The sequence below is a fragment of the Strix aluco genome, chromosome 3 (assembly GCF_031877795.1).
Source record: "Strix aluco isolate bStrAlu1 chromosome 3, bStrAlu1.hap1, whole genome shotgun sequence".
Classification (NCBI taxonomy): domain Eukaryota; kingdom Metazoa; phylum Chordata; class Aves; order Strigiformes; family Strigidae; genus Strix; species Strix aluco.
In genome coordinates this window covers 105,056,410-105,082,478 of record NC_133933.1, presented here as the reverse complement: position 1 = coordinate 105,082,478, position 26,069 = coordinate 105,056,410, and the positions used below count along the sequence as shown (strand labels likewise).

Sequence of the window (26,069 nt, the reverse complement as noted above, 5' to 3'; positions counted from 1 at the left end):
CATGCTGGAGCAGATAACCACACTGCAGCACACGGAGGACCCCATGCTGAAGGAGGTGGAGATCTCCTGAAGGAACTGCAGTCTGTAGAGAGCACACACTGGAGCAAGCCTGTCCTGAAATATTTCAGCCTGTGGAGAGGACCCACGCTGGAGCAGAGGAAAAGTGTGAGAAGGAAGCAGTGGCAGAGAGGAGCTGTTATGGACTGACGACAACCACCCACTCCCCATTTAACCTGCACTGTTTGGCAGGGAGGAGGTGCAAGTAGTTGGGAAAAGGAAGGAGTGATGGTGAGCCTGGAAAAAAGAGTGGGGTGGAAGGTGTTGCTTTAATTTGTCTTTGGTTCTCACTATTGAAATCTATTTCATCTGGTAATAAATTAAATTTAGTTTTCCCCAAGTCAAGTCTGTTTTGCACATGACAGTAATTGGTAAGTATCACCCTATCTTTATCTCAACCCATCTTATTTTCTATCCCCATCCTGCTGGGCAAGGGGAGTGAGAGAGCAGCTGGGTGGGCATTTGGCAGTCAGCCAAGATCAACCCCATCACATACAGTTTCTTGAAGTTAGAAGGAAATAATTCCTTGGCTAAGCAAACTTCAAATAATTGCTTGGAAACAGATAGTTTGGAGTCATGTTTCTTGAACCCAAACATGCTCCTTCCCACTGAAGAATTTATGATCCTCAGCAAATCACCACCTCTGTTTGGCATGCCCATCTGTAACATGGGAATTAAATATAATCCCTATCTCTGAAAAAAAAAAAGTTAAAAATAAAATGACAGCTTTTAAGTGAAAAGCATATGGATTAACGTAGGAGACAGACCAACAATGAAGTTACTGTGTTGTAATAGCTTATGAATCAACAAAACAGTGTGACAACAGACTTGAACAGTGACACAAGGATGTGGAAACTGTATTTTGTCTCTTCCAGTACCTGCCTGCAGACACAAGTGATAAAAAGAGGTATTAAGAAAAGTAAACATTTTACCCAGTGTCTTCTGAATTTCATCTTTGTCTGGTGTCAGTTCTCCCCTTGTATCCAATAACACTTCAGCAGCTTTTTTCAGTTTTTCTACAGCAATTTGGTGGTTAGACACTTGTCCCTGAAGAACCTATAAAATTCAAAAAATATCAGTTATGCTTTTCAACACAGCTAATAGTTACACATGCAAGGCTTGAGATATGCCATACAACCTAAACTTAGAGCTGGGAATAAACTAACTCAATTTGAGTTAAGAAATCCTTAAGAAAAATCTTCACCAGTGGCTATGACTGCTGTTGACCTTCTGGCCCTTGTTTTATTTTATTCACCATCTTTCTTATGTTCTGTTTTACAGAACATCTCTGACTCAACTGATTTCTTGCATGTAACTTCAAAATGTGTATTTTGATTGTTTTTAAAGACCACTTGTACAGACTCAAATACTATTCAAAAGAAAAATAAACATATTTTTCAACTCAGCATCAGAGAACAGTTCTGGAGAAAAAACATACAGTCATCATCAGTAGTTACACATTCACCATTAGTTGTATTGACAAAGGATCAGGGTGATATTGTAGCATAAGCAGGAATAGTCTGAAACAAGACCATCACCTTCACAGTTTAGGAAAATCCTGGACCCAGTGTCACTGAATTTTGCCTAGGGTTGTCATCTAACCAAGGAACACAGGTTTAGAGACTAGCCCAGCTGTGACTTGGTCCAGAGTCAACAGAAAAAGACAGGAAGGCTGAATCAACTTTTGAAAGTGGCTTTCTCCCTCCAGTGTATACAAGTACTATAGGCTGAATATTCTTCATATTATTTCAGGCCTCTGTGCTAGTGTATATGATGTATCTTCGTTTTGATTCATTTGAACTTTACACAAATCCAAAATGAAGGGACTTCTAATTTTTTTTTTTTTGATATACACTAACTCAATGAATGTATGACTCAAATGGTAATCCTATCTGCCCTGCCAGGACAAAGAAGTCATGTCAGTGCATTCAGCACTGGTATCCAGAGCATGACAGTATGCCAGAACATAGTATGTCTTGCTGACCCACTTGACGCAGCAAAACTCAGATAGACCTGAAGAGGAATTTTCCTTACACTAGAGAAATATATTGTACTTGTGGGGAAAAAAAAAAAAGAAAAAAAGGCATGCCAGAAAACCTTGTATGCTGACAGAAAGCAAACAAGCTGATGCCAGAGGCACTGAAGAATATTCTGAAGAACAGTTAATCCCCATAAAAAGATTAGACCCCACCATGCTGCCAAGGTCTGTGTCTAGCTGGATTATCAACTGCATGGGTTGGCTACAAGGGACAGCTTTAACTTGCAACACCTGACTTCTTCAAAAATACTCTTTGTTTTGCTTTCATTAATTGGCTTTCTTTCTTCAGCCTCCTGTTCTTTTCTTTTCCTTTGACTCTTTTGACACGTTGTACCCTCTCCGTTCTTCCCAGCTTATATTCATTGAGAGCTCTTTTGTGTGGCAAGTAATCCATGTAGGCATTTCATAAGAGAGCCCCAGTACTCATTCCTTTTGTTCTACTTGCATGAAAATTGGCATTATACAGGATATAATTCATTTTGGCATAAGGAACAAAAAGTTTAAATGAAGCTTCAAATTGTAATTGGTGTTACTCCTATTTTTCTAGCACTTGGAAGCACAAATGTACCTAAATTGTTCCACTGTCAGGAGTTCAAAATTTACACTTTTAGTTTGTTGTCTTACAACATTGCTGTGATTTGTCTTCTCTGACGTGTCACACACCAAAATGTTGGGCAATTCCAGTGGCAGATTTGAAAGATACCATGTGGTAAAAGTAACTACTGCTCAGGCTTATGTAAGGAAAATGGTTAAGCACGTACTTTCCAACAGCCATTGACTATCATTTGTCAATAGTAAACATACCATATCTGCACTGATACTCTACATAGCACAGACAAAACAGTGAGGAAATGGCCAACCAATAGCCTTGCTCACTGAAAAATAAATAACCTTGCATTTTAATTATACTATAGATGATTGAATGTGTTTATGAAAATGTAAGAGTCAGTTCAAAGATAACAGACTGTATGAAACTTTATATAACTCACCTTACAATTGGGTTCCCAAAGCCTTCTGTAAACCTACATCTTAAGCAACTAACGGGACTTTTACCTTCACAAGCTCCATCACTAACCTCTCTTGTCTCTACAAGGATTTACATAAAGTTACAAGTTACTCCCTCAGTAGGAAAAAGGGAAAGGGAAAGGGAAAGGGAAAGGGAAAGGGAAAGGGAAAGGGAAAGGGAAAGGGAAAGGGAAAGGGAAAGGGAAAGGGAAAGGGAAAGGGAAAGGGAAAGGGAAAGGGAAAGGGAAAAGAAAGAGGAAGAGGAAGAGGAAGAGGAAGAGGAAGAGGAAGAGGAAGAGGAAGAGAGAAAGACAAAAAGAAAAAGAAAAAGAAAAAGAAAAAGAAAAAACTGAAAAAGAAAAAACTGAAAAAGAAAAAACTGAAAAAGAAAAAAACTGGTTTTCTGTGCAGAGCAATTTATGTTATATTCACTCTCTGCAGGGCATATAGTACTGGATACAACTAAAACAGGCAAACAGACTAGTCACATCACACTGCTTATCCGGTATGATCCCTTTCATAATGCAGTAACACATAAATGTGAACAGAAAAAAGCAAGAGTCACAAACAACAAACATCAAATGGTCTTCTCTATCAGGAACTCAGTCCCAAGCCCTACTCTGATAGCAAACTGTAAGCACTAAATCCTTTCTTAGTTCAAAAACTTCCCAGATTTCACACAATCATTTGCTAAGTGATACAAAACACATCTTGCTTCCACCACTGCTAATGGCATTTTGGTCCCCCATTTTTTTTTACTCTAGTGCGTTTCAGGTAACACTCTGGACAGCTGAATTTCAGAACTATAAAGGTTGCATGCCCATGTGAAAGGCAAGAATTTGGCCTGCAGCCAGCTGGATTATATTAGATTATCCTGCTTTTCAGACGAAAAGGAGTTCCTTTTAGGACAAAAGTACTTCTGCTTTTAAAAGATTTTCACCTTCGTTTCTTCTAGTTGTCTTTGGAGATTTTTGGGATCCACTGCAATTGGCTCTGATAGTTGTTTGTTCACAGCTTTTTCAGAGGCCTGGAGACCTGACAAAAGTCCAGATGAGACATCTTCATAATGTTGATATTTATCCACCAGGTCTTTAAGGTTATTTCCAAGGATGCTACACTAAAAGAGCAGAAAGCAAACAAGCAAATACCCAGGCATTAAACTGTGAGCTGCATTTCATACCAATCTCAAGGTCATACTTTCATTCCTGAAATACTGCATGATTTTTTTCCTGTCATCATTCCACTGTCTAACAGATTTCTGAACTAAGGCACAACAGGTGGACAGGCTACGCAGGTCTTCCCAGTTTGTGCTCCTCAAGCGTGATGTAGGATCCATTCACTGATGCAGGTGGGAAACTGGAGTCTAACCCATTGTACGAGAATAGGAAAAGCTTTAGGATACTTTTTGATCCACCAGCGTAAAGATTCTTTATCAGCACTCTGACACCAAAAATGTAGCCAGTGGAAGCTAGAAATTTTAAAAAAACCCAGAAGATATGTGTATGTTCATTAAAATACAGACAGCAGAGTATTGCTTTCATAAATACCTTATCTGCAGAGCAAATACAAAGTGATATGGCTTGGTATTGCACATATGCTTTGTTTTGGTCACTTAAGAATGTCATCTGACTAAGATCCTATTAGTTCTATATGTTAGCACGCCCCAAAATGTATACAGTGAATCATCACATAAAAGGGTCAATGGAACTCTTTCAGACTTTTTGGAGATAGTTTCACAAGCAAAATCTGATTTTATCAAGTCATAATATTTATAAACAGTTACTTTAAATATTTATATTCTAAACCTTCCATACACTGTATTTTAATATTTACATATGGTACTTGGTCTCCATCTGGTGGGCACACATAGAATGCACTCACATAACCAGTTAATTAAGAACTGACTTTAAGATTCCTTCAATATATAAGCCTATAAAGTAATATGCATGTGTGAAAAAATATATATATAAAAAATAAAAGCCATATAAATATTTATTAAAAGCAAGAAGCTTTTACAGAAGTCAAAAAGGTTACTACAACTTGGAAGATCTCACAAATAGTGGAAGATCTCACTTTTTAAAAGTCTGTCCTTCAAGACTCGATTTAATAAGGAAAGTCTACTTTGCTCTGCATATTTATGGTCAAATATTTAAAGCATGTCTATTATGTCTGTGCTAAATGTATATATGCAAAGCATAGAATATGGCAAGTTGACAAATCTGAGACCGTAAATCAAGCTGCTGGCATAGGATTTTTATGTGCATAAAAATAAGCTCTCTGAAAATTTTGCAATGAAATCTTTACATTCACACTCAAACTAATTCAGTAAATCAACTGGAGGAAATCTAATGTGTTAATACAAGCTTTTAGCTTCACTGTTCATATAAGTTAAGTGGGAAAATGAAAATGAGCTTCTGTAAATGGAGAGCCGTCTTCACAAACTGAGAGAACAGGGTTTACACTGGTTTTGTAATAAAGCGATCAAATCCATGTCTTTACAGAATTCACATTTCTGAGCAAGAAAACGCTGAAAGAGATGAAAATTCCCAGACAAAGATGGCAGCTGCTGCAGACCAACACTGTATCAGTGCACACTAAAGCTCTACTAAGGAATCTGAACCTACGATCTTAGAAAATTATGAAATGGTATAGTCAAAGGATACTGACAGCAACTGCCTCTTAAATAGTTCAATTAATAATTATCTCAAAAGTTTACAATTCCAGAATAGTATCAATATTGAACAACACTTTGTTTGTTTTTTGAAAACAGCAGGAAAGTTGGCATGTGAGACCGGTTGGTGATGTTTGTCTAGTTCTACTGGACAGATTCCATACATGAATCTGGCACAGACAGCTGGATTATCTTCCCTCTCTAGGGTACATGGAGGATTTTGCACTGCTAGTTTTCCATTAGTTAGAGACTAATCTCAGATTGTTAAGCATAAAATGTTTGTTTGGCAGAGTAGTGGAGAAGAATTGCTATCCTCAAATCACTACATTCTTGCATGCCTAGTGCTGACAACAAAGGTCACATTGGGACAAACTATTTCAGGACACAAATCGAATTGAAATTTTGAATGTTAATCTTGGCATAGTATCTCTCTTTCTATACCCATTTCATTAGTAGGAAGCCAAGTAAATAGGCAGTTGTGGGAAATACCACAAGGAACATAAAGAAATGTTATCCATCTAAAAGTATTAAAATTTCCTTCCACTCCAAAATGCAGTTACTCAGACATCCTGTACTGTCATAAACTCAATGAGTTTGTCTAAGGCTGGAAAGAACAATGAAGAAATCTGGTCTTATTTCTCTCTTATAACACAAGGTAGAAAATTTTATCCATTCAGACCTTAAATAGTCTGGCCCTTGAATAAAACGTTTCTTCTAGAAAAACATCTTGTTCTGCTATCTAACTTTAAGAAACAAGGAATTTACAACTTCCACAGTATTTATCAGCTAAGCCCTTTTTATACAAACTGCAATTTTTATACAAAATCAATTATAGTAGTCTTTCCTACTCAGTATAAATAAAACTTACCTTAGTATAGAGAGATTTGAAACGATCTGAAGCACTATCCAGTTTATTTTGCACTTCAGCATATGTAGCTGAAGTATCGATACCATCTTTGTCAACCTTCACACCATCTCTTTTGCTGCATGACCTTGCAGCATCTAAAACTCTTTGTCCAGAAATTGTAATATACCGTAAATCACCTTTGTGAGATATAACATCTTCTGAAAAACTCTTCTGCCTTTTCAGTTTGACCATAATACCAGTGAAGGCAGAAGTACCTGCCTCCAAATTGTCAAGTTCTTGCTCTGCCTGCTGCAGCCAGGTTTCAAATTCACTATAGTCTGCATCAAATTTCTCAAGTTCTTCTCTTAGAGAATGAGTCAATTTCATTTTCCGTTCTGATTCAGCTAAGACACTCTCATACTGAGCCTTCAGCTCTTTCATGTTCCTTTGCATCTTGTCTTTTTCTTCAGGGGAAAGGTAGTGCCCTTGTTTCTCAAGCAGCGCCTGAGCAGACTGAGTTGCTATGATGACAGCTTGTTGCTGTGAAATAATTTTCTCATGTTGAGCCTAAAAGAAAAAAATGTATTATGACCAGCACCTTCTCAGATGGTTCCTTAAAAATCACAAGTAAAACAAAGACTGTCAAAATGATAAAAAGCTTTTCCAGTTTTCATTTTATTAAAAAACATTTTGTGAGTAATTTAAGGGAAAGCGTGACTCCTGGTCATCATATTTCTGTGCAGTTTCAGAATTTTAGAAACATACAATGATAATTCTGGCCACATATACAGGCCATGACCAAATGGGAGTCTTCAAATATCACTGGAACTCAGAAATACTAGGATATATATATATCACAAACACTTTCCCCTGTACTTCCAAAAGACAAATCACTATAGTAAAACTAGACATTATCAATTTCTTTAATTTTCTTCCTAATAAAAATTATTTGCTTATTACTTAACATTTAGGGTAACGTGCTTAGTGTAATCAAAACTTTTCTCATTCCCTGTCTCAAAATAGGATTTATCAAATAAACCATTCAAAAGCAGGCAACTTTCCAAATCAAAGCTGTTCCATTTCCTGTTACATATGTTGTAGCTACCATTTCAGACAAACAGAACAAAAGGAGTGAAAGCATCGAACATTAAAAAGAATACAGATACTTTGTTCTTATATTGAGTGAACAAACATTATTATCCAATTTTTTAAATCTCATTTTTCAATGTTAAGAGCAGTGATTTTTATCAGATATACTTGCTTATAAAACAGGTCCTTTTGACATTAAAAGTCAAGACACATTCTATGCATGTGTTTCAGTCGTTTCAATCTTGTAAAAAAGTTAAGTCATAGGAACTAGAACTGTATGCCAAATCATATTTCAAATATATTCTTTCAAAATCATATTTCAAATATATTCTTTCAAAAAATCTTTATTCTTGAAGGTCTTCTACGTAAAATAGACTGCTATGCTTTTCTTCCATGAGTACAGTGGGCAATTATCCTGTAGGTATTAGGTGCAGAAAAGAACGGTCAAAAAAGTTAAAGTAAGAATATTATGTACTCAAAACCAAATGATCTTATTTTCTTGTGTTGGTTTTGGCTTTTTTTTTAATAAGAAAAGAAATCCAAAATAGTATCATCTATCAGCATAATCATTTTCACCATGTCCATCAAACCACACCTAAAATCTCTTTGTTGCTCAACTGTAAGTCAACAAAAGCCATAAAACTCAGCCTTCTGAAGCCTTAAATTAGTGCTTTGACCATGTTTTAAAGTTACAGGGACTGAAGATCGTAATTTCAGCAAACTATTATTTGCGGCTATTGGTATCAGTGTTCACAGGGAATTTCAGGGGGTTGAATCATTTGGCTATTACAAAGATTTTTTAGAAAGTCACATAAAAGGTATGAATTTACGTTGTTGCTTTTTGCATTTTGTTTACTTGCATTAATTTTTCACTATAAAAAGTAAGAATACTCACCATCAGGATTCTTAACATCTACCTTGTAGAATATGTCCTTTTTCTTATTTTGAAGGAAACAACCATAGTAACAGTGAAAAAGTGACAAATTCACAATACATTCTAACTACTGAAATTCCTACCACTGTATATCACTAATTTCCTAGTGCTTGTTGCAAAGTCTATGACAGAAAGGATGAGATTGAATTCACTCATGTTGCATGAGGTTTGAAACACTTTGCACCTAAACGTTGAATAAACCCAGTAACAGTACCTTGACTTTCTGATACTGCTGGTTCAGATTATCTTCTGTGCTTTTTATTAGTCCATCCACTCGAGTTTCAATGTCTTGCTGAATTTCCAGCAGATTACCATTGACATCATCCTCCTCTCCTTCCAAAGCCTTCATATCTCCGTCTTCATAGTGTGTTCCATTCTGTTCTATCGCCTGCTTAAATTTCCGGCCGTGCTCCGCTTCTTTATCCACATTTGATAGCCAATCCAAGAGATTTTCTATTGTATTTTTACTTTCTTCCAGCTGTTCTATGGCTGCAACCTACATTGAAATTTCACAGTTTCAGTTTAGAAATCTTCTTTTGGCACTATAAAATATCACATGCAAACAGACCATTTAAAATACATTAACATTAAACAAAATTTTTGATTTACATATATGTTGCTGTTTATTTTATAAAGCAAATAAACCAGCAATTCATTAAGTCACCCAAATGAAATATGATTTTAATCTCTCCACAGAGTATCAGTAATAAGTTGCAAGAATCCTGTGAAACATGTAAAAAGTTTGAATAAAGGTATGAAATGGTTGCCTAAAAACCTTTTCTGTTTCCTGCTTAATTGCTGTTGTCATAGCTTTATCCAGTTCTTTTTTGGACTCTTCTGCCTTCTGGCTAAGGAGCAAACACTTTGTCTTAGCTTCATTCAGTTTCTGTTCAAGAATAGACTTGTCTTCTTGTGACAACTTTTCTCCATTCTCTTTCAAGAAGTTTTCAGTGTTTTTCACAATCTCTGCCAGTGTCTGGGCACTCATTCTCATGTCTTTTTGTATCTCCTTTTGAGGAAAAAAAAAAAAAAGCAAACAGGGGTAAGTAAATTATTCACCAGATCTTTCCAATTAACTTTATTGGAACTATCTCTGTTATAGGGTAAGCACCATATTGGTCCTTTCTAACTTGTGAGAACACATGATACATTACTAAATTGAAGATAGGATGATTAAAAAACTGACAATGTTACTGCAGCTCCATCTGTTTGGTTGTTTTTTAAATTGCAAGTCTGTTGGCTTACACTCCTATTCAGACTGAGGCCATTTTTTCCTTTGTTTAGAGCTCAAATATTTTATTTCCGTGTACACATAAGAAAATATATCTTATTTTTTAGATATCAAGAGATAAAGTAAATCTGCTACTGTAGTTAGTAGGGTGAGTCTCCTGAAAAATGCATTCCATTACTATCCTAACAGAAAGCTGCAAAAATAAGGAGACTGAATAAAAGTCAGAAACTTGTAGTCATCTTTCCCAGGTGTAAATTCTCCCATATTTCTTGGTTTTGTTCAGCCCAGAAATGCCATAAGAATATATTTCTTTATTTGTAATCAATCATAATATTTCAATTTCTGAAGAACATTTAAGTCCATTAAATTTCACAGAGGACAGATCTTTAATTTAATTTATCCAAAGCAGTTTGCCTAGTCCTATGATAGAGTCAGATAAAAAAATCTTCCTTCCAGTTATCTGAGGGGAGCTTTAATTACAATAATTATGCTGTTGAATACATTCATCCAGTTACTGAAATAATTAAGTTTTTTTTCTTCATATGCAGCGTAACACTCTTGAAGCTGCAAGACATAACATTCGATTCTCGTTCTAGACTACGGATTTTGCAGCAAGTATAGAACATAGTTTGGCAGCTAAAACTTCAGCTCATTTTAACACTTCAGCAAGTATGTTAGAAAGACTTTCCTGGGGACCCTATACCAAGACAAGATTCTTCTTCTCTGACAAATATCTCCATGCTCCCTTTCAAAAAGCTCACAAAGGATGAATGTTCTGACTTGATCTATAAAAGACCTTTTTTAAGCCCCTATTCCCCTCCTGAGACACCCTTCTACAACAGTGTCCACAAGAAATCAGTCAGCAAATAACAACTAGTCTGCTAGACAGTCACAAACAGCCAATGGAAAAAAAATGAAGCATATGCTATGTCAGTTCTTCATTTCCATGGGTACCCCATTTAGGCCATAAATACTTAAGACAGGTAAGCAATATTAAGAGGTACCCTAGGGGTGTCTGCATCTTTCCACTGACTATAAGGAGAACTTCCACAAACTAGATGTGTTACTTTGAAGATAAGTAAAGCAAGGCAAGATGAATAAGGAAATTTCTCCCTTTACAGATTATTAACCTTGATTTGGAGCTCTACAGTAGAGTAAACTACTACTAGGAGAAGAAGGAAGAAGTCCAAGTCCTTCAGACCCTTATCATGAACTCAGTTAGCATCAGTCAGGACAGAGTGAAAGCTTACAGATGACAGGATACAGCTGAAAGGCAAGGTCTCAACAGGAAAGCAAGCAAACTGAAAGGGCTCTGCTACAGGAAGACACCAAGGAGATTGCATGCAACACTAGAAAAAACAGAATTCAAACCAAAACAAGAGTGAGGCAGTGGAAAGCCTCAGGCAAGAGAAAGCCTTGCAGCAAAGTTCTTCAAAATACTGTGAACAGAAATAAGCACTCCCTGATACCAGTTTAAAAAGCTGGTTAAATTATTTTAGCATAATAAACAAGCATGATTTTATCACATCAAATAGGAACAATCTTAAGCTAATATATAACAAATTTCATGCCTACTCCAAGAGTGCTTCTTGAAATGCCTAGTACATGCTCCCTATTCTAGTGTCTCCTAGTTTGAAAGTTTTTCTCCCACTGGCACATACTGGAGTGTATTCATAGGCAGCAGTTTAAATGCGTGCCATTAAGCCTTTACTTTTGGTAGGTCAAACAAATCTATTTTACTCTCCTCTCACATGACAAGTATTATTCAACAAAGGAGTCTAGTCACTCTCCTCTGCACTCAGTCTTCTTAAACTTATCTGACTAGAACTGTGCATACCTCCTGTTTGGTCTGGTATTGTTCTAGCTCAGCCTTGCTGTCTCCAATAACAAGAGACTCTTGCTGTCCGATGAGTCGATTTTCAGTTTGTGTAAGCAAATCACAGATTTCCTGCAGTTTCTCTTTGCATTCCTGCTGCCGCTCAGCCACATCCTATATTAGAGCCAAGTACAATTGAATAATTAAACAAAACGTCCTCATTTCAGGAACTAACAGACACTCTAAGAGGAATTACCTTTGAACATCAATATTGCAAAGCAATCATTTTTAAAGTATGCTGTAAACATGATAGCAGTGGTACAAAGAGTAAGATGAACATACAGAAGTTATGGATAAACCTCAAATATGTTGTAAGTAAAAGAGACCATGTTTGATGGAATTGCTGAATAGAAGACTGGCCATGCACATATGTGAAAGATGAAATCTCCAAACGACAGGAGTGAAAATCCAGTCTCTTAACTGCTTGAAACCTGTGATAAACACTATTAATTCTGAAAAAAGGATATCAAAACAGAGGTTAGTTGTGATTGTGAGTTAGCTGTTGCTGCTATGCATAATGTTACCTGAATAGAAAACGTTGACTTTTTAAGCAGTAGAAAAGAACAAAACATGCAAGCTCATTATTGTTACTAAGTCCTAAAAAAGTTATCTGTGCCTCTCCTTTATTCAGTTTTATGTTTCTTTGTATGGTGGAAACAATGTTTTTAGAATGGCAAAATAATACAAAGTCTTCAGAATACTAGAACACCTTTCATTATGCATAAACTGGGGGATGAGGTAGTGATTCCGAGTCTTAACAGTGCTTCTATGAGAGAAGAAGGGATGCAGTTCCACTGTAGCATCTTATCAGCCTCCTTTGACTCTACAAAGGCTGCTTATGCTTGCCAACTGCAGCCATGCCAGCTGAAGAGGTAACTGTCCCAACTTGACTCATAGCTTTCCCAGTGCCCATGCCTAGAACTGTAAATATCTTAACTGATTTACCCATATGTTTGTCCCTCTAACCCATCTCAGTCAAAACAAGCCACGGTAGAAAGGTTTTAACAAATCTGGTTCTTTGACTGTAAAGACCTAGAAAAAAGATCACATAAGCAGATGACCTGGCAAATTAAAGGAAAATAAAATCGTCATCAGGACAGAAGTGATGAGCAATGGTGCAGTAGTAAATCCACTGCTCAATATAGCTGCAGCCAGAAGAGTTCACTGCTTCATTTAATTACTGATATAGCTACTAAGCAAACAACACTTGTGAGAAACCTCAAAGTAAATTTCTCTCACTGCTACAAAAAGCAGACCTGGTCACCTCCAGCTGTACAGTTCCTAAAGCCCAAAATTGTGTCTGTCCATAATACACTGTTTCTGTGACTGTAGCAAGGAAAGACAAAAAAAAGAGAATTCACCATACTTGATCAATACCATCTTTGTAGAACTATGCATATATCTGTAGTAAAAGCTGAGAAGATAGAAATACACTTAATACTGCATGCTGGTATTAAAATTCCTCATCCATAGACAGAAACACTCAGCACACATTTACACAGAAAGGCAAACCTTCTGATCACCCAGCTCTTGTGTTGCCTGTAACTGAGTCTCTAAACTTTCCACTTGAGATGTTACTGCTTCCTGTACTTCCTGAAAAGATTTCTGGGTGGTATTTAAGAGCCTCAGCAGCTGTTTGCTCTGATTAGGAGAAAGATCTTGAGCATGTTCAGAAATGAAGAACTGAGTATCAAACGCAGTGGACTCCAGTTGCATTTTTTTACAGGCAAGCTCTGCAGCCCTGTTCTGTAAATTAAAAGAAAGAAATGACTAGCAATGAAGACAAATTCAGCACAAATAAAACACAAGTATCGCTACCCTCTTTTCTTAGCCCCTGTTCCAAAATGCTTTTGGCATACAATTTAGCCACAGTAAATCAAAACTGTGTCAGAATCATTCTGACACAGTCAGGTACAGCATTTGAATTTCTGCACAGTTTGTCTCTGGGACAGTCCATGTCCAAGTAATGAGTAAGATGATCTTGAACATCTCTATTTCTTCGCTCTCTCATGGATGTCTGAAAACTGGCTGACCTTCAACTCTGGAACATTCATGGCAGGTTAGGTTTAACATTTCTAGGTTCTAGGTCTGAAGGCCCAGAAATGTTATTTACATGAAAGCATTCCCATTCTTAACCCCACAGTGAGAAGCCCTCTTTCCAGCAGTGTGACAAATTCTGCCCACAGTCACGCACCATGTGTATGAAATTACCCTATGAAATTACAGTGCATCCTGGAACCCTATTGAAGCACAGTAAAACAATGTCATTTTTATCATTCATACATACTGATGTGTATGAACTTAACTAAAAATTTGATCCAATTTGTTTTTCATGACTCATTTCATGATTCCCCATCTTCTTCTCTCACAAATAATTTATTTGGAAGGTAATTAAAATTCAGTAAAGATTCTGGACCTTATGCATAAAGATCCAATTTTAATCACTGAAATATCTGTATTATAAATTAGATTTTCAAAAAGGGTCAGATTTATTGCCACAAATGTAAGCAGAACCAATAGCTTTCTCAGTAAGCCAAACTCTACCAAAATTTTTTTCAAGAGAAAAAAAGCAAATCAACAAGAGTTTATTACTGGATTATCAAGCAGTTGTCTTCTTAAATAATTAGCTCTAGCCATCTGTTTCAGCAAGAGGTTAATGAGCAGGTGTACAAAACCTAGCTAGTAATTCATAGTAAGTAGCACCATTTGTCAGAAGCACCAACACCCACCACAAAGAATACTTACTTTAAATAGTTGTAAACTTTTCTTCATCTCTTCTATATCATTAGTATTCACTGTGAAGTCAGTCACGATTTTACTGTTTTCTGTGATCCAGTCTGAAAATCTCTGCAGTTTGCTTAAAAGTTGCTGGTGTAATACTGCAAGCTTAGACTAGAAAGGGAATCACAGAATCATAGAATGGTTTGGGTTGGAAAGGACCTTAAAGATCATCTAGTTCCAACCCCACTGCCACGGACAGGGACACCTTCCACTACACCATGTTGCTCAAAGCCCCGTCCAACCTGGCCTTGAACACTGCCAGGGAGGGGGTAGCCACTGCTTTTCTGGGCAACCTGTTCCAGTGCCTCACCATCCTTACAGTAAAGAATTTCTTCCTTATAGCCAATCTAAATCTACCCTCTTTCCACTTAAAATCATTACCCTTTGTCTTATCACTACCCTCCCTGATAAAGAGTCCCTCCCCATCTTTCCTGTAGGACACCTTTAAGTACTGGAAGGCCGCTATTAGGTCTCCCCGGAGCCTTCTCTTCTCCAGGCTGAACAGCCCCAACTCTCTCAGCCTGTCCTCATAGGGGAGGTGCTCCAGCCCCCTGATCATCTTCATGGCTCTTCTGGACCTGCTCCAACAGGTCCATGTCCTTCTTCTACTGGGGGCCCCAGAGCTGAACACAGTACTGCAGGTGGGGTCTCACAAGAAAGGCGCAGAGGGAGAGAACCACCTCCCTTGACCTGCTGGTCACGCTTCTTTTGATGCAGTCCAGGATGTGGTTGGAAGTTGTGTATTTATTTATGCCCCTGGAGTCTAGTCACATTTTCTATAGTATTAAATAGAATCATACTTGTATTTTTATATTAAGATAAAACAAAATAAAGCAAAACCAAATTCCTTCTTTTTAGTCAAACTACCTTGAAGAAAAACCAAGGTAAAAACATACACTGATCAAAACATACCATTTCTGAGTCAACAGCAGAGACTATTTGTTTTGCTCTTTTTGAAGATGTATCACAGACCACCAAAAATGCTTCCTGCAAACAGTCATAGCTTATCTTTAGCTCTTTAAGTTTCTCTTCAGGAATATCCCTGTTACAAAACTTTAAAAACTCTTCTGTCAACTTCATGTCCCTTTTCAGGATAATTGCAAAGGTAGCCAGTCCTGATTCAAAAGACTACAAAGAGAATATATATAAAATGCATTAGGTTACTATCAAGAAAGACATTTAAATCTGAATTACTGTAATAACATTTGAAATCTCTCTTTTTTTATGTAAGGGCTTTTCCTAGCACCCATCACTGAAGTACAAGCATAAAGAACATTTTACTTACCTCCAGTTGTTCCAGTTCATCTTTTAGTATTTCCAGGTTATTACTAATAGGCTTCTGGTTATCCAGGTGGCTTTTCATATCTTGAACCACTGCCAAATGTCCTTGCATTTTCTCCATTAACTTTAAACATTGCTGTACTCCATCAACCTGAAAATTAGTTTTAACAATAAGAAAACATTTTCCAAACTGACAGACCTGAAAATAAGCAATAGAAGTCCTTGGTTTAACTATAATTTATTTTAAATTTATCATTTAATTTTTCAACCATTTTTCCAGTTTAATTATTCTCTCCAGCACTTGGAAGGATTCATACAATTCCTTTAACACAGGATAGGTAGCACATACCAGCTGTTGTTACTTACCGTGCTAGTGGAGGTGTCTTCCAGGACTGCTTCTTTTGTTTCAAAAACAGGCTCAATAAAGCCTTTGGACAGGCTGTCTGTCTTCCCATGCTCCTGGTCACTTTTCCAAGTAATGACATCTTCATCTGTCAATGTTTTCTCTTTAGCAATTTCTGATCCAAACTCTGACTTTTCTGTTGAGAAAAGAGTACAAAGCCCATCTACTTTGCCTTTGCCCTCATGTTCGGTGGTGATACCAGCAACCTGTGAACTTATAAGCGAACCACTTATCAGCTCCTCTAACTTGCTTGTACTTTCATCTCCAGGTGAGATTTGAAAAATCTCCAGAAGTTCAGAAGTAGTAAGTTTCGGAACAGGAGCTTTCACGTCTGTTTCACTTTTTCTTTCATCTGGATCAGCCATCTTTTGCTTGCAGGATTCCTGCTTCAGAATATCACGAAGAAGATCGGGACTTCTGCAATCAGGCCAAAGCAATGAAGGAGCATCACTGTCCTTTGGCTCTGTACATGGTGTGGTAACCACTAATGCAGTTCTAACAGCATTGCTTATTTGTTTGAGATTTGATGCACCAGATGTGTCACTCCCAAGCTGGGTGCTTCTAACCATTGTAAGTAAATTTTGTATTAAAATTTTGGTATCGGAGTAACTTAGGGGTTCACCCTTCTGCTTACAGTAAACATGTCCCATTTTCAATTTCCTTTGTAATATATTCTTTAAGTCTTCCATTAGTGTGTCAGACATTTCTGGGGATTGTGAAATACCTTCCTTTACTTGAAAATCTTTGCAGGGTCCCATTTCCTTTTGCAATGACTCCATGGACATTTGTTTTTTGTAACCATTTCCAAGAGAAGAAGTCTCACTGGCCATGAAATTTTCTCCCTTTATGTTTTTCAGTGTCTCATGTTCTTTCTGGGCACCATAATTCAAGTCAGCCTCTATGCTGCTCAGAATTGCAGAAGAAACATTGGTGGTATGGGTATGACTCCCAGAAGGTAGCACTTCACTCCCCTCCCCTGATTCTTTGGCATCCTCAATACTTCCTAAAGCATCTGCTTTTACTGGGGAAAATTCACTGTTATTGCTACTCTTGTTTTCTGAAAAATCTTTAAGAACATTACCAGTATTTTGACAGATAACTATCCTTGTTTCTTTAGTTATGCTAATTTCCTTTGGTTTCACTGTATCAGCTGGGGGAAAAGAATAAGTGTTAAATTCACTTGAAAGCATTTCTTTTGTATTTAGCAGAAAATCCTTTTCATTCTGTATACCCTTTTTCCCTTTTTCCCTGTCCTCAAAGCAACAGGATTCAGTTGTATCCAATTCTGAATGGCTACTGTCTTTTATGTCTCTTGTATATTGTTTTAAAGAAGCGGAAATGTTAAAATCTCCTTTGAATTCATCTGACTTCACACCACCTCCAATGTCAAGCAAAGCTTGATCAACATTTACTTTTTCTTTACTTGAAGAGGGAGTTTCTCTATCAGCTTTAATTACTGATGCATCAAATATTTCCCCAAGGCTTTCCATCTGAATGGGACTTTTGCTTAGCCCCATATCACATTCCTCCATAATATTTACTCTATTTTTATTTTCTGTAAGAATTTCAAAACCTCCTCCTATTTGACCATGCTTCCAACTGCTGACTGGATGTACTTGGTCACTAAGTGAACTACCACCATCACTCACATAAGGCATAACCATAAGGAATTTATTGTCCATTTGGGATGAACCTTCCTTCAGTTGTTCCGTACCAGCCATATTATTTAATACTTTTTCCTCTGCAAATACTGCTTCTCTCCGTCTTTGCCCGTGATTTGAATATAACATTGGCATGGTACTATTGGTTTTATTCATGCTATCAATAAAGCATTCTGAGATAAGCAAATTTGCCCTAGTACTTTCATCATTATCAGTAGCTTGCTTTGTACTTAGGAAGGCAGTTACACTAACATCAGATGTCACAGTATCATCAAGAAGCTGAGAACTTGGAACCTTCAGCTGTGTTTTATTATTTTCTTCACTCTTAGAGGATGTCCATTTAGTGTCAAAGGTATTTTCAGACTGAATGGGCTCAGTGGTATCTTGTGACATGTATTTACTTTTGACACAAGTCCCATATTCATCTTCTGTTTCCTGCTGTCTGTCTTCTTCACTTGTACATGTAAGACCAGCACATCTTTCCTCAGAAACATCTGATGCAGATTCACATTTTCCTGAGGATAGTTTTCCATTTTCACAGTTAGACTGGAATTGAAAAGCATATCCTGTCTTGTGGCCTACAGAATAGCAACAATCATCAATATTCTGATTATTTTCATCGCTATTTTCTATGTCTCCTAAGGAAATTAACAGCTGGTCACCTTTGTTTATACATTGATGATGTGAATAAAAAATATCCATTTCCTCATCACTGTCAGAATCAGTGTCAGAGTCCTCATAACTATCATAATCTTCCTCATAATCTTCCTCTTCCTGTGTATCTTCAGATTCATCTTCATAGGAGTCACTTTCCTCTTTCATTTCATCTTTCTCATTTCTGTCTTGTACTTTTGCTTCATATATCTTCTGTAAAGAACTAAGGCCTCCCTCCTTTCTTCCTTCACTCTCCAGAGTAACTGGTAATTTTTGCCCCTTCTCTCCAAAGCTCCCTGTTCTTTCCGCTTCCTCCTCAGGGATTCTTTCCATAGTTTCAGCACTTGCAGAAGCTATATTTACACTCTCAGGCACCCCTGTCAGATTTACGTTTACAACTTCAGTATTAGTCACAAGTTTTTGATAAGAGCTGGTCTCTTCTCTCAGGGTTATTAGACCACCCCTCTCCTCTAGAAAACCTAATGGAACTGATGTTGCAGACAATTCTGGCTCTGGTGTATCATCATCCCCCAACTGCAAGGTATCAAAACCATCATCACCTTGAGGACTGTCATAGGAATCATCATCGTCAATTTGTGGAGTAGCATACACATCACTGTCATCATCATCAACCTGAGGTGTTTCATAGGCATCATCGTCATCATCATCATCAAACTGAGAGCTGTCATTTTCAGAGGCTAACTCACTACATTCATGCTGCAAGTCACTTTCGAACTGTGGGATGGCATCACTCCCACCTACTGATGAGTCAGAACTACTGTCACACAACAGTAACTTGTCAAATGTAAGACTGCTTTCTTCTACTATTAGCTTTTGTGCTGTGCTGTTACTGTCACCCACAGGTGGTCTATCATGTATAACAGTATCACCATCCAATGAAGGCCTGCAGTGCATGTCTCCACTGTCTTCTAGACACAGTTTACTCTGTAAATCAGTACAATTCTCCAAGGATGGCCTGCCATGTACATAAAGATAGTCCTCTAGGGACGGCCTGTTAAGCACATCAGTGTAGTCCTGCAGATGTTGTTCACTATATTCATTATCTTCAAACTGTAGTGTGTCACCACATTGACTAACCAATTCTTCTGGAAGTCTATATATAGTATCTGCACTGATGGATGAACCAAGACTTCTCTGAAAATCATCTTCCTTGTTGTTATCTAGTACCGTTCTGCTATTATCATCTTGCAATATGCAAGGCCCACATCTTGTGCACCTTTCCAGCTCTCTCCAGGTTTCATTATCTGACAAATCATTCACACTCAAGGAATTTTGTAAGGTTTTATCATTCCTGTTTTCATTACCCAGACTGTCTGCCAAATAAACCTCTTCTTTCTCTGTTTCTGAAATAAGATTTGGATTTGAGTCATTTGGAAGATATCCTTCAACGTTTCCTGAATTTGTTTTCTGACTGTTCTGCTTACATAGTTCTGTCCACTCAGAAACCTCTGGAAGACTTCTGAGTGCATTTCTGTTCATGGAATTTTGAGTGCTACTTACTACGCTTCTAAGTTCTGTAGGGTTAGCTAACAGCATCCCCTGTGTATATTCTGATTGCTCAGTACCAATAACATTGCAAACATCTGGTCTACACATAGGGAGATCTCCTCCCTGTAAAGGTATGTAATTCTCAAAATCTCCAAACTGATTTAATTTCCTGTTATTAGAAGTATCATCACCTGAAAGATCACCCTGAACACTGTCTGTGACATTATTAAAGTGGGCATTGCCAGCTGACTTTAGGTTAATTCCTTTCAGGCTTATGTATTTGTTATTAAACTCTATTTCTGACACGTCGTCATTGTATGCAGCACCATCACCTTCCAGCAACATACTGATGGCCTCTTGCAGTTGTCCATCATACAATAAAAGTCTTCCTCCAGTGTTTGCATCCATATAACTATTTACCATCAGATAAGATATGAATAATTTCTTAGCTTGATCTAAATTATGACATACAGGGTCTTCTGTGCCAGAATCTTCATGTTCCTCCTCACACTCATGAAATACAGACAGCAGGAATTCATACGTCGATAACCATTTTGCAGCATTTTTACAAGGGGTCTCTAATTCTTTGACACTGGGCATTTTATCTGGTAAAGTCACATTGGTCAAAACAGATACAGTATTGATGTCTATTATCCCTGATTGCACAGCCTTATCTAGGCTAACTATTTCACAAGTTTCTGGAATGTAAAGCGCAGCTATCTTCTGTCTATTGTTTAGTATTTTGAATGCCAGCTCATTTGTTATCATCTCTTGGTGCAAAGAAGTCGATATGGGGAATATTTCACCAGTGTGAGGCCAAATTAGTCCAACAAAGCCTTTCTGTGCTTCTAATACCAGCAGTGCACTGGTAGATGATATTAAGTTGCACTGTACAGCTTCATCAACACTCAAGCGTTGTCCTGAATTTGGACAAAGGATTCCACCAGTCTGAACCTGATGTGTGAGGATCCCACAAGCAGTGTCCTGATCTATCAACCCTTGTCTCATGGCCTCTTCCACAGTCATTCGCTTCCCTGAGTCAGGGTCAATTATACCTCCAGATGTTAACTGAGCACCCAGCAGCCTGAACATTGTTTCCCGATCAATGAGTCCTTCATGTGCTGCTCTTGAAATAGTTATCTTCCTTCCACATTTGAACATGATTCTACCTTTTTCTTGTGGTTTCACAGGTAGGAGTCTTAACCCTGTTTCTTCATGTATTATACTTCTATGAACCATCTGTTCAAGGGAAATCTTCTCAGCACAGTTGGGGTCTATGAGATCTCTACATGTGTCTTGTCTTTCCAGAAGTTTTGTATATAATGTTGGCGAAATCAGGTTTCTCTGGAAAGCATTCTGCAAGGTCAGGTTTTCTCCAGTAGATGGCAAAATCAAGTACCCACTTGAAAGCTGATTCTCAAGAATTTTAACAGCCAAAGGTTCTGAAATTAGACCTTGTTCTAAAGCTGATACAACTGGAAGATTTGATAATGATGATTCTGAAATAACCTGCTTTGTATTACTTAATTCCTGCAACTGCAATACAATCTGCTCATCAATTAAGGCATGAGCTTTAGCTTCTTCCAAATCATAACATACTCCTAATTCTGGAGAAATTATTCCAGAAAGGATCAGCTGATTCTCGAGCAATCTAATTCCAGTGTCATAGTCAATAAAACCTTTTAAAATAGACTGAAAGACTGAAAGAACTTCTCCAGTTGTTTGGTCAATAACACCAGCAATGACTTTATTCACCTAAAAAGGAATATAAAAGAAAAGCTATCACTATTTTCAGACTGTATATTTAAAATTTTCTTTTGATTTTGAATGCACAATAAGCATAAAAACATGTACTTACCAGGCCTGGAGGAATTCTGTGAATGTTAGCAGCTCAAATGTGCAAGTGATCTATGTCAGTCATTCAACAGCACACGATGTGATAAAAGATTTAAAATCAACATGCATCTGCGAATTGAAAACCTATGCTTTGCATACATAAATAGGGTTAGTGAAAGACAATAGAAGAAATGATTGCAGAGTGAGCAAATAGAACATATACCTGAAAGGCAAATTTTCATGCTCTAAATGTCTGTGAAAGGTTAGAATATTCGGAAACAGTATGTGATTCAAAACAACCATGCTATTCATGTTTACAGCATACAGCACTTCTGTATATACACTCAACAAAATGGCATCAGATACTCTAGCACCAAACATTGCATTTAGTTTGCATGGAAAGCATGAAGTCAGTTTGGCAACATTATTTGAACTAATTACACAGACACTGCCTCTATGTATATATAAGAACACTCATTTGCAACATAACTTTTGAGAATTCCATATTTAGGATTAAGATCCATTAACAAATGTATCTGTAGTGTCTCGGAGCTAATCACATTATGTGCTCCCATTTTCATATCCAGATAAATTTTAAGAAAAGCTGAAAGTAGATCTGTTCTAGGACATTTCTGAATGATATATGGGAGAGATTAACTTGTTATTTTATGGTGTCATTTTTGCAGCAGAAACAGACTTATCTAGCAGTCAAAGAATGGCTTTTAAGAGAAGAGTTAAGAGATGAATGATTTGTTTATCTTTCTTCATGCAAGGCACACATTATTAAGACTCTTCACAAAAAAAATCTAATGAGCAGAATGTTCATATGCACAGGTAAGGTCACACACAGTATTCCACAGCAAATACACAAAACCTTCAGTCAATTAAATCTCAAGTTGCTTTACACACTGTTAATTGCAGCTTCTTCTTTTACTGATCATGTGTGGTTCAAAACCATGCAGTAAAACTCAGAAGAGACTGAAATGTAAGCTTCAAGCTTGTTACCTTTTCTTCCATCTTTTCATCACTCAGATACTGTGCTTCCTGCATCTGCTTCAAAGCTTCATTGGATAACAAGTTGTAGCTCTCCTGGAGGGATCTGACTTGCTTTTCCATTTCATTTCTCTCTTCATCTGTCATTCTATTAAGAAAAAAAGAAAAATGGAAGAAGGAGATATCTTTGAGTAATTTGTAACCTGCAGAGAGTGATCAGCTTACCTTTACTTAAAGAAGGGGGGTGGAAATTGGTAAAAGTAGTCTGGAAAAAATATAGCCTCGTTACAAGGATGTTCAAGAAAGCTACATTCTGCTTGTAGTCATTCAGGAGAAGCAGCTACATTAATCTAGAATTTATGTCTACTGATTGCCAGTCAAGACAGGTGACATAGCTAGCAAGGAGTCATGAGATATCTCAGCAATTTAATATCTTAAACAGCCTGAGTTCAGACACAGATTAAACAAACTTGTGACATAGAGTTCAAGTACTAATTTACTACTGATTTGTTAATTATTTTGACTTCAAATAAAATTTATTATCCAATGTTTTTAAACTGACCAGAGGTATATAAACCTAGCCAAATTCTTGAAATAAACATAACTGCATCAAGCTTCCTCAAATGGGAAGACAAAATTATAACATTAAAGAAAAGATGCGACATATCTGTACCTGAAATGTAATTGAAACTGTAAGATGAGGATATGATTTCTTTTTAAGCAAACGGTATGTACTGATTCAAATAATTTACATTATTTCAGAAATAAAAAATGGCATACTTGTCACTGTGCTTAGCTAAAAATGACTGAGTAGTCTGCAGAGCTTCAGCTATTTGTTCTTTCTTGGTTGACATTTCATCCAGGGAAATCTGAAAAATAAACAACCTGTGTTCAAGACTTAACTATGCACATATGTAAAGCAAAAAACAAGCAAACAACATAGTATTTCTATCTGGGACTAAACTCAATAGTATGAGAACTTGATGTTTTTTCTTTAAATACTGGCTGTTCTTAAGAGTGATATTATTTACTATGGAATTATATCATTCATATATGGATAAGTCATTGTGCTATGCCTTTTGGTTAAATAAGCTGTTTGTATTAGAAAACTATTGGGTGACACAAAGAATTTATTTTAAAATGTTATTTGTTTGAAAATTAACCTATCACTTAAAACCATTTATTATAGTTGGCACAGTTTAAAGCAGCTTTATAAAGATATGCGTACAATCGTCATGTTCAAGAAGTTGCTCACTAATATAATAACTTTTTTTAAAAAATACCAGAAGGCCACAAACCTTGATAAAATTCAATGACTGAGACAAATGCAATATCAGACACTTGGAAAAATTAATTACTTATTAATATTCTCCCCGATATAATTTCTGTCATTCCCACTAAAGCACTTGCTCTGTCAGAGGAACTTGCGAGAATTTAATTTTTTAACTTTTCTGAGAAACTGCCTGCAGTCTCTTCAGAGAAAAGCACTCATTTTAGATAGATAAAGGCAAAGTATCAAAGGGGAGTCAGGACTTCATTAGCAAGCCTAACATATGTTCACTGTCAGTGGTAAGAGAACTCTAGGGAGGTGCTTGGGCCCTGCATTCACCCAGGTCTGAACACAACCAATTCTGTCGCTTTGTGCATCACATCAAAGGGCCCGAACAGGGTCTTGAACAGTCTCCCTTTGCAATCACTGCCAGCAAGCCACAATCCCACCACTTGTGCTGCTCGGACAGAAACCAAGAGAGCAAGTATGCACTGCCCAAGAAGGTGACGTGAGCAGGCTGAGGTAGCAGGTGGGGTCATGAGCTCCACCCTGCTCAGGGAACTGGCATCGCTGCAGCTTCTGTGTGTGCCCCGTCACTACTGGCACCAGCTTCTCCACCCACTCCACAACTACAAACCCCAGCAAAGCCAAACCACTGTGTGAAAGGTATTTCAGCTAACATTAGCTATCAAACCACTAGTCTGAACGTTTCTACAAAACCTGTCAAACCATCTGTGCTAGTCAGTGGCGACACAAAACCAGGCACCTCTGCAGGGTGACACTACCTCACTGGTCTGTTTCACAAGGGAAGGAAACACCCTTGGCAAATGCCCATCTCCCACAGGCTAGAGGAAGCCGAGGCGGCTAACTTGCTGAGGGCTCAGGCTGGATGGAGAAGGTTGCCAGCCACAGTTGCCATGGTAAGATGAGATGCTCTAAGGAGTTGAGTGATGGCCCCATGCTGACAAAGGTTTGCGCTGTTGACATTAACAAGAGCAGAAAAACACCAGTGTGGAATGCTTTTGCAAATCCCAATCCTAACTATTAGTGATTTGCCAATCAATATGCTCAAATCAATACAACCCTACTTCCTCCTATAGAGACAAACTCAGTAACAGAACTAGCAATGGTCCTCTATGAACAAGCAGCGCGCTGGGACCAGTGGCCATTGGCTGACCTGCTCGACAGCAAGCTTGAGTTATGCACACACTGCTCCAGCAGCTCTAACCAGCACCAGCATGCACGACCAAATGAAAATGCAGGAAAAGGCTGCCAGGAGGGCCAAAATCATGTTTGCACGACCACACATCCAGCCCTGCACTGAGTGATGTGGAAAAGATACTGCTTCATCTCTCTGCTGCTCAGTGTGCGGGTAGACTTCACCTACTGAAATATTTTTAGGTGTCACTAAGCTATTTTGTGGGACAAGCCTAGCAGAGGAAATGTTAGAAATAATAGGAAACTTCACTGATGGAAATTTGTGGTCAGAGTTACAACTGTACACAACAACAATGTACCTATTAAATACAAAGGCAGCAAGATGGGCCACTCCAGCAGCCTGTGGACTAGTGTGATAATAAAGAGGGCTCAGTCAACACCTGCTGCATTCCCTAAGACAGTAGTTTTGTCTATCCCCTAAGAGGACCTCTCAAAATAACTTTTTAAAAGCAAATAAAAAGAAACCTGGCCCTCAGGCCCTTCCTGCCAACTATCTCCCTCCTGGTGCCAGGGTAGAAGTTACCAGACTTACCAGTGAACTATTTCAGGACAAGGGGGCAGACCTACAAAGTGTGATCCTGTCAGGATGCACTGTCCCTCTACAAACGCTGTGTTATGGTCTGCAGGGTCTAGTTTCTCTAAACTGACATTTTGCACTGTCAGAATACGTCACACACCAGGCCTGTAAAAACCAGCTTGCACTTCTTCCTGAGTA

General features: G+C 37.7%; 1 protein-coding gene across 8 annotated transcripts in view; it reads right to left on the bottom strand.

The window, feature by feature from the left end:
- The window catches only part of DST (dystonin), a 316,145-nt gene that overhangs the window by 93,550 nt on the left and 196,526 nt on the right, over nucleotides 1-26,069 (bottom strand). For 5 of the 8 annotated variants that reach the window (XM_074819867.1, XM_074819868.1, XM_074819869.1 and 2 more), the window contains 8 exons: nucleotides 23,647-23,735; nucleotides 22,879-23,014; nucleotides 11,710-11,862; nucleotides 9,417-9,650; nucleotides 8,856-9,137; nucleotides 6,640-7,185; nucleotides 4,041-4,217; nucleotides 990-1,113 (listed from right to left, as the gene is read on the bottom strand). In XM_074819867.1, the coding sequence (XP_074675968.1) occupies nucleotides 990-1,113; nucleotides 4,041-4,217; nucleotides 6,640-7,185; nucleotides 8,856-9,137; nucleotides 9,417-9,650; nucleotides 11,710-11,862; nucleotides 22,879-23,014; nucleotides 23,647-23,735 (1,741 nt within the window). Of the gene's footprint in view, nucleotides 1-989; nucleotides 1,114-4,040; nucleotides 4,218-6,639; nucleotides 7,186-8,855; nucleotides 9,138-9,416; nucleotides 9,651-11,709; nucleotides 11,863-13,260; nucleotides 13,495-14,493; nucleotides 14,641-15,441; nucleotides 15,658-15,814; nucleotides 15,962-16,176; nucleotides 21,793-22,878; nucleotides 23,015-23,646; nucleotides 23,736-26,069 lie in introns of all 8 variants that reach the window. The other 3 variants (XM_074819863.1, XM_074819864.1, XM_074819866.1) reach the window with 1 other exon arrangement.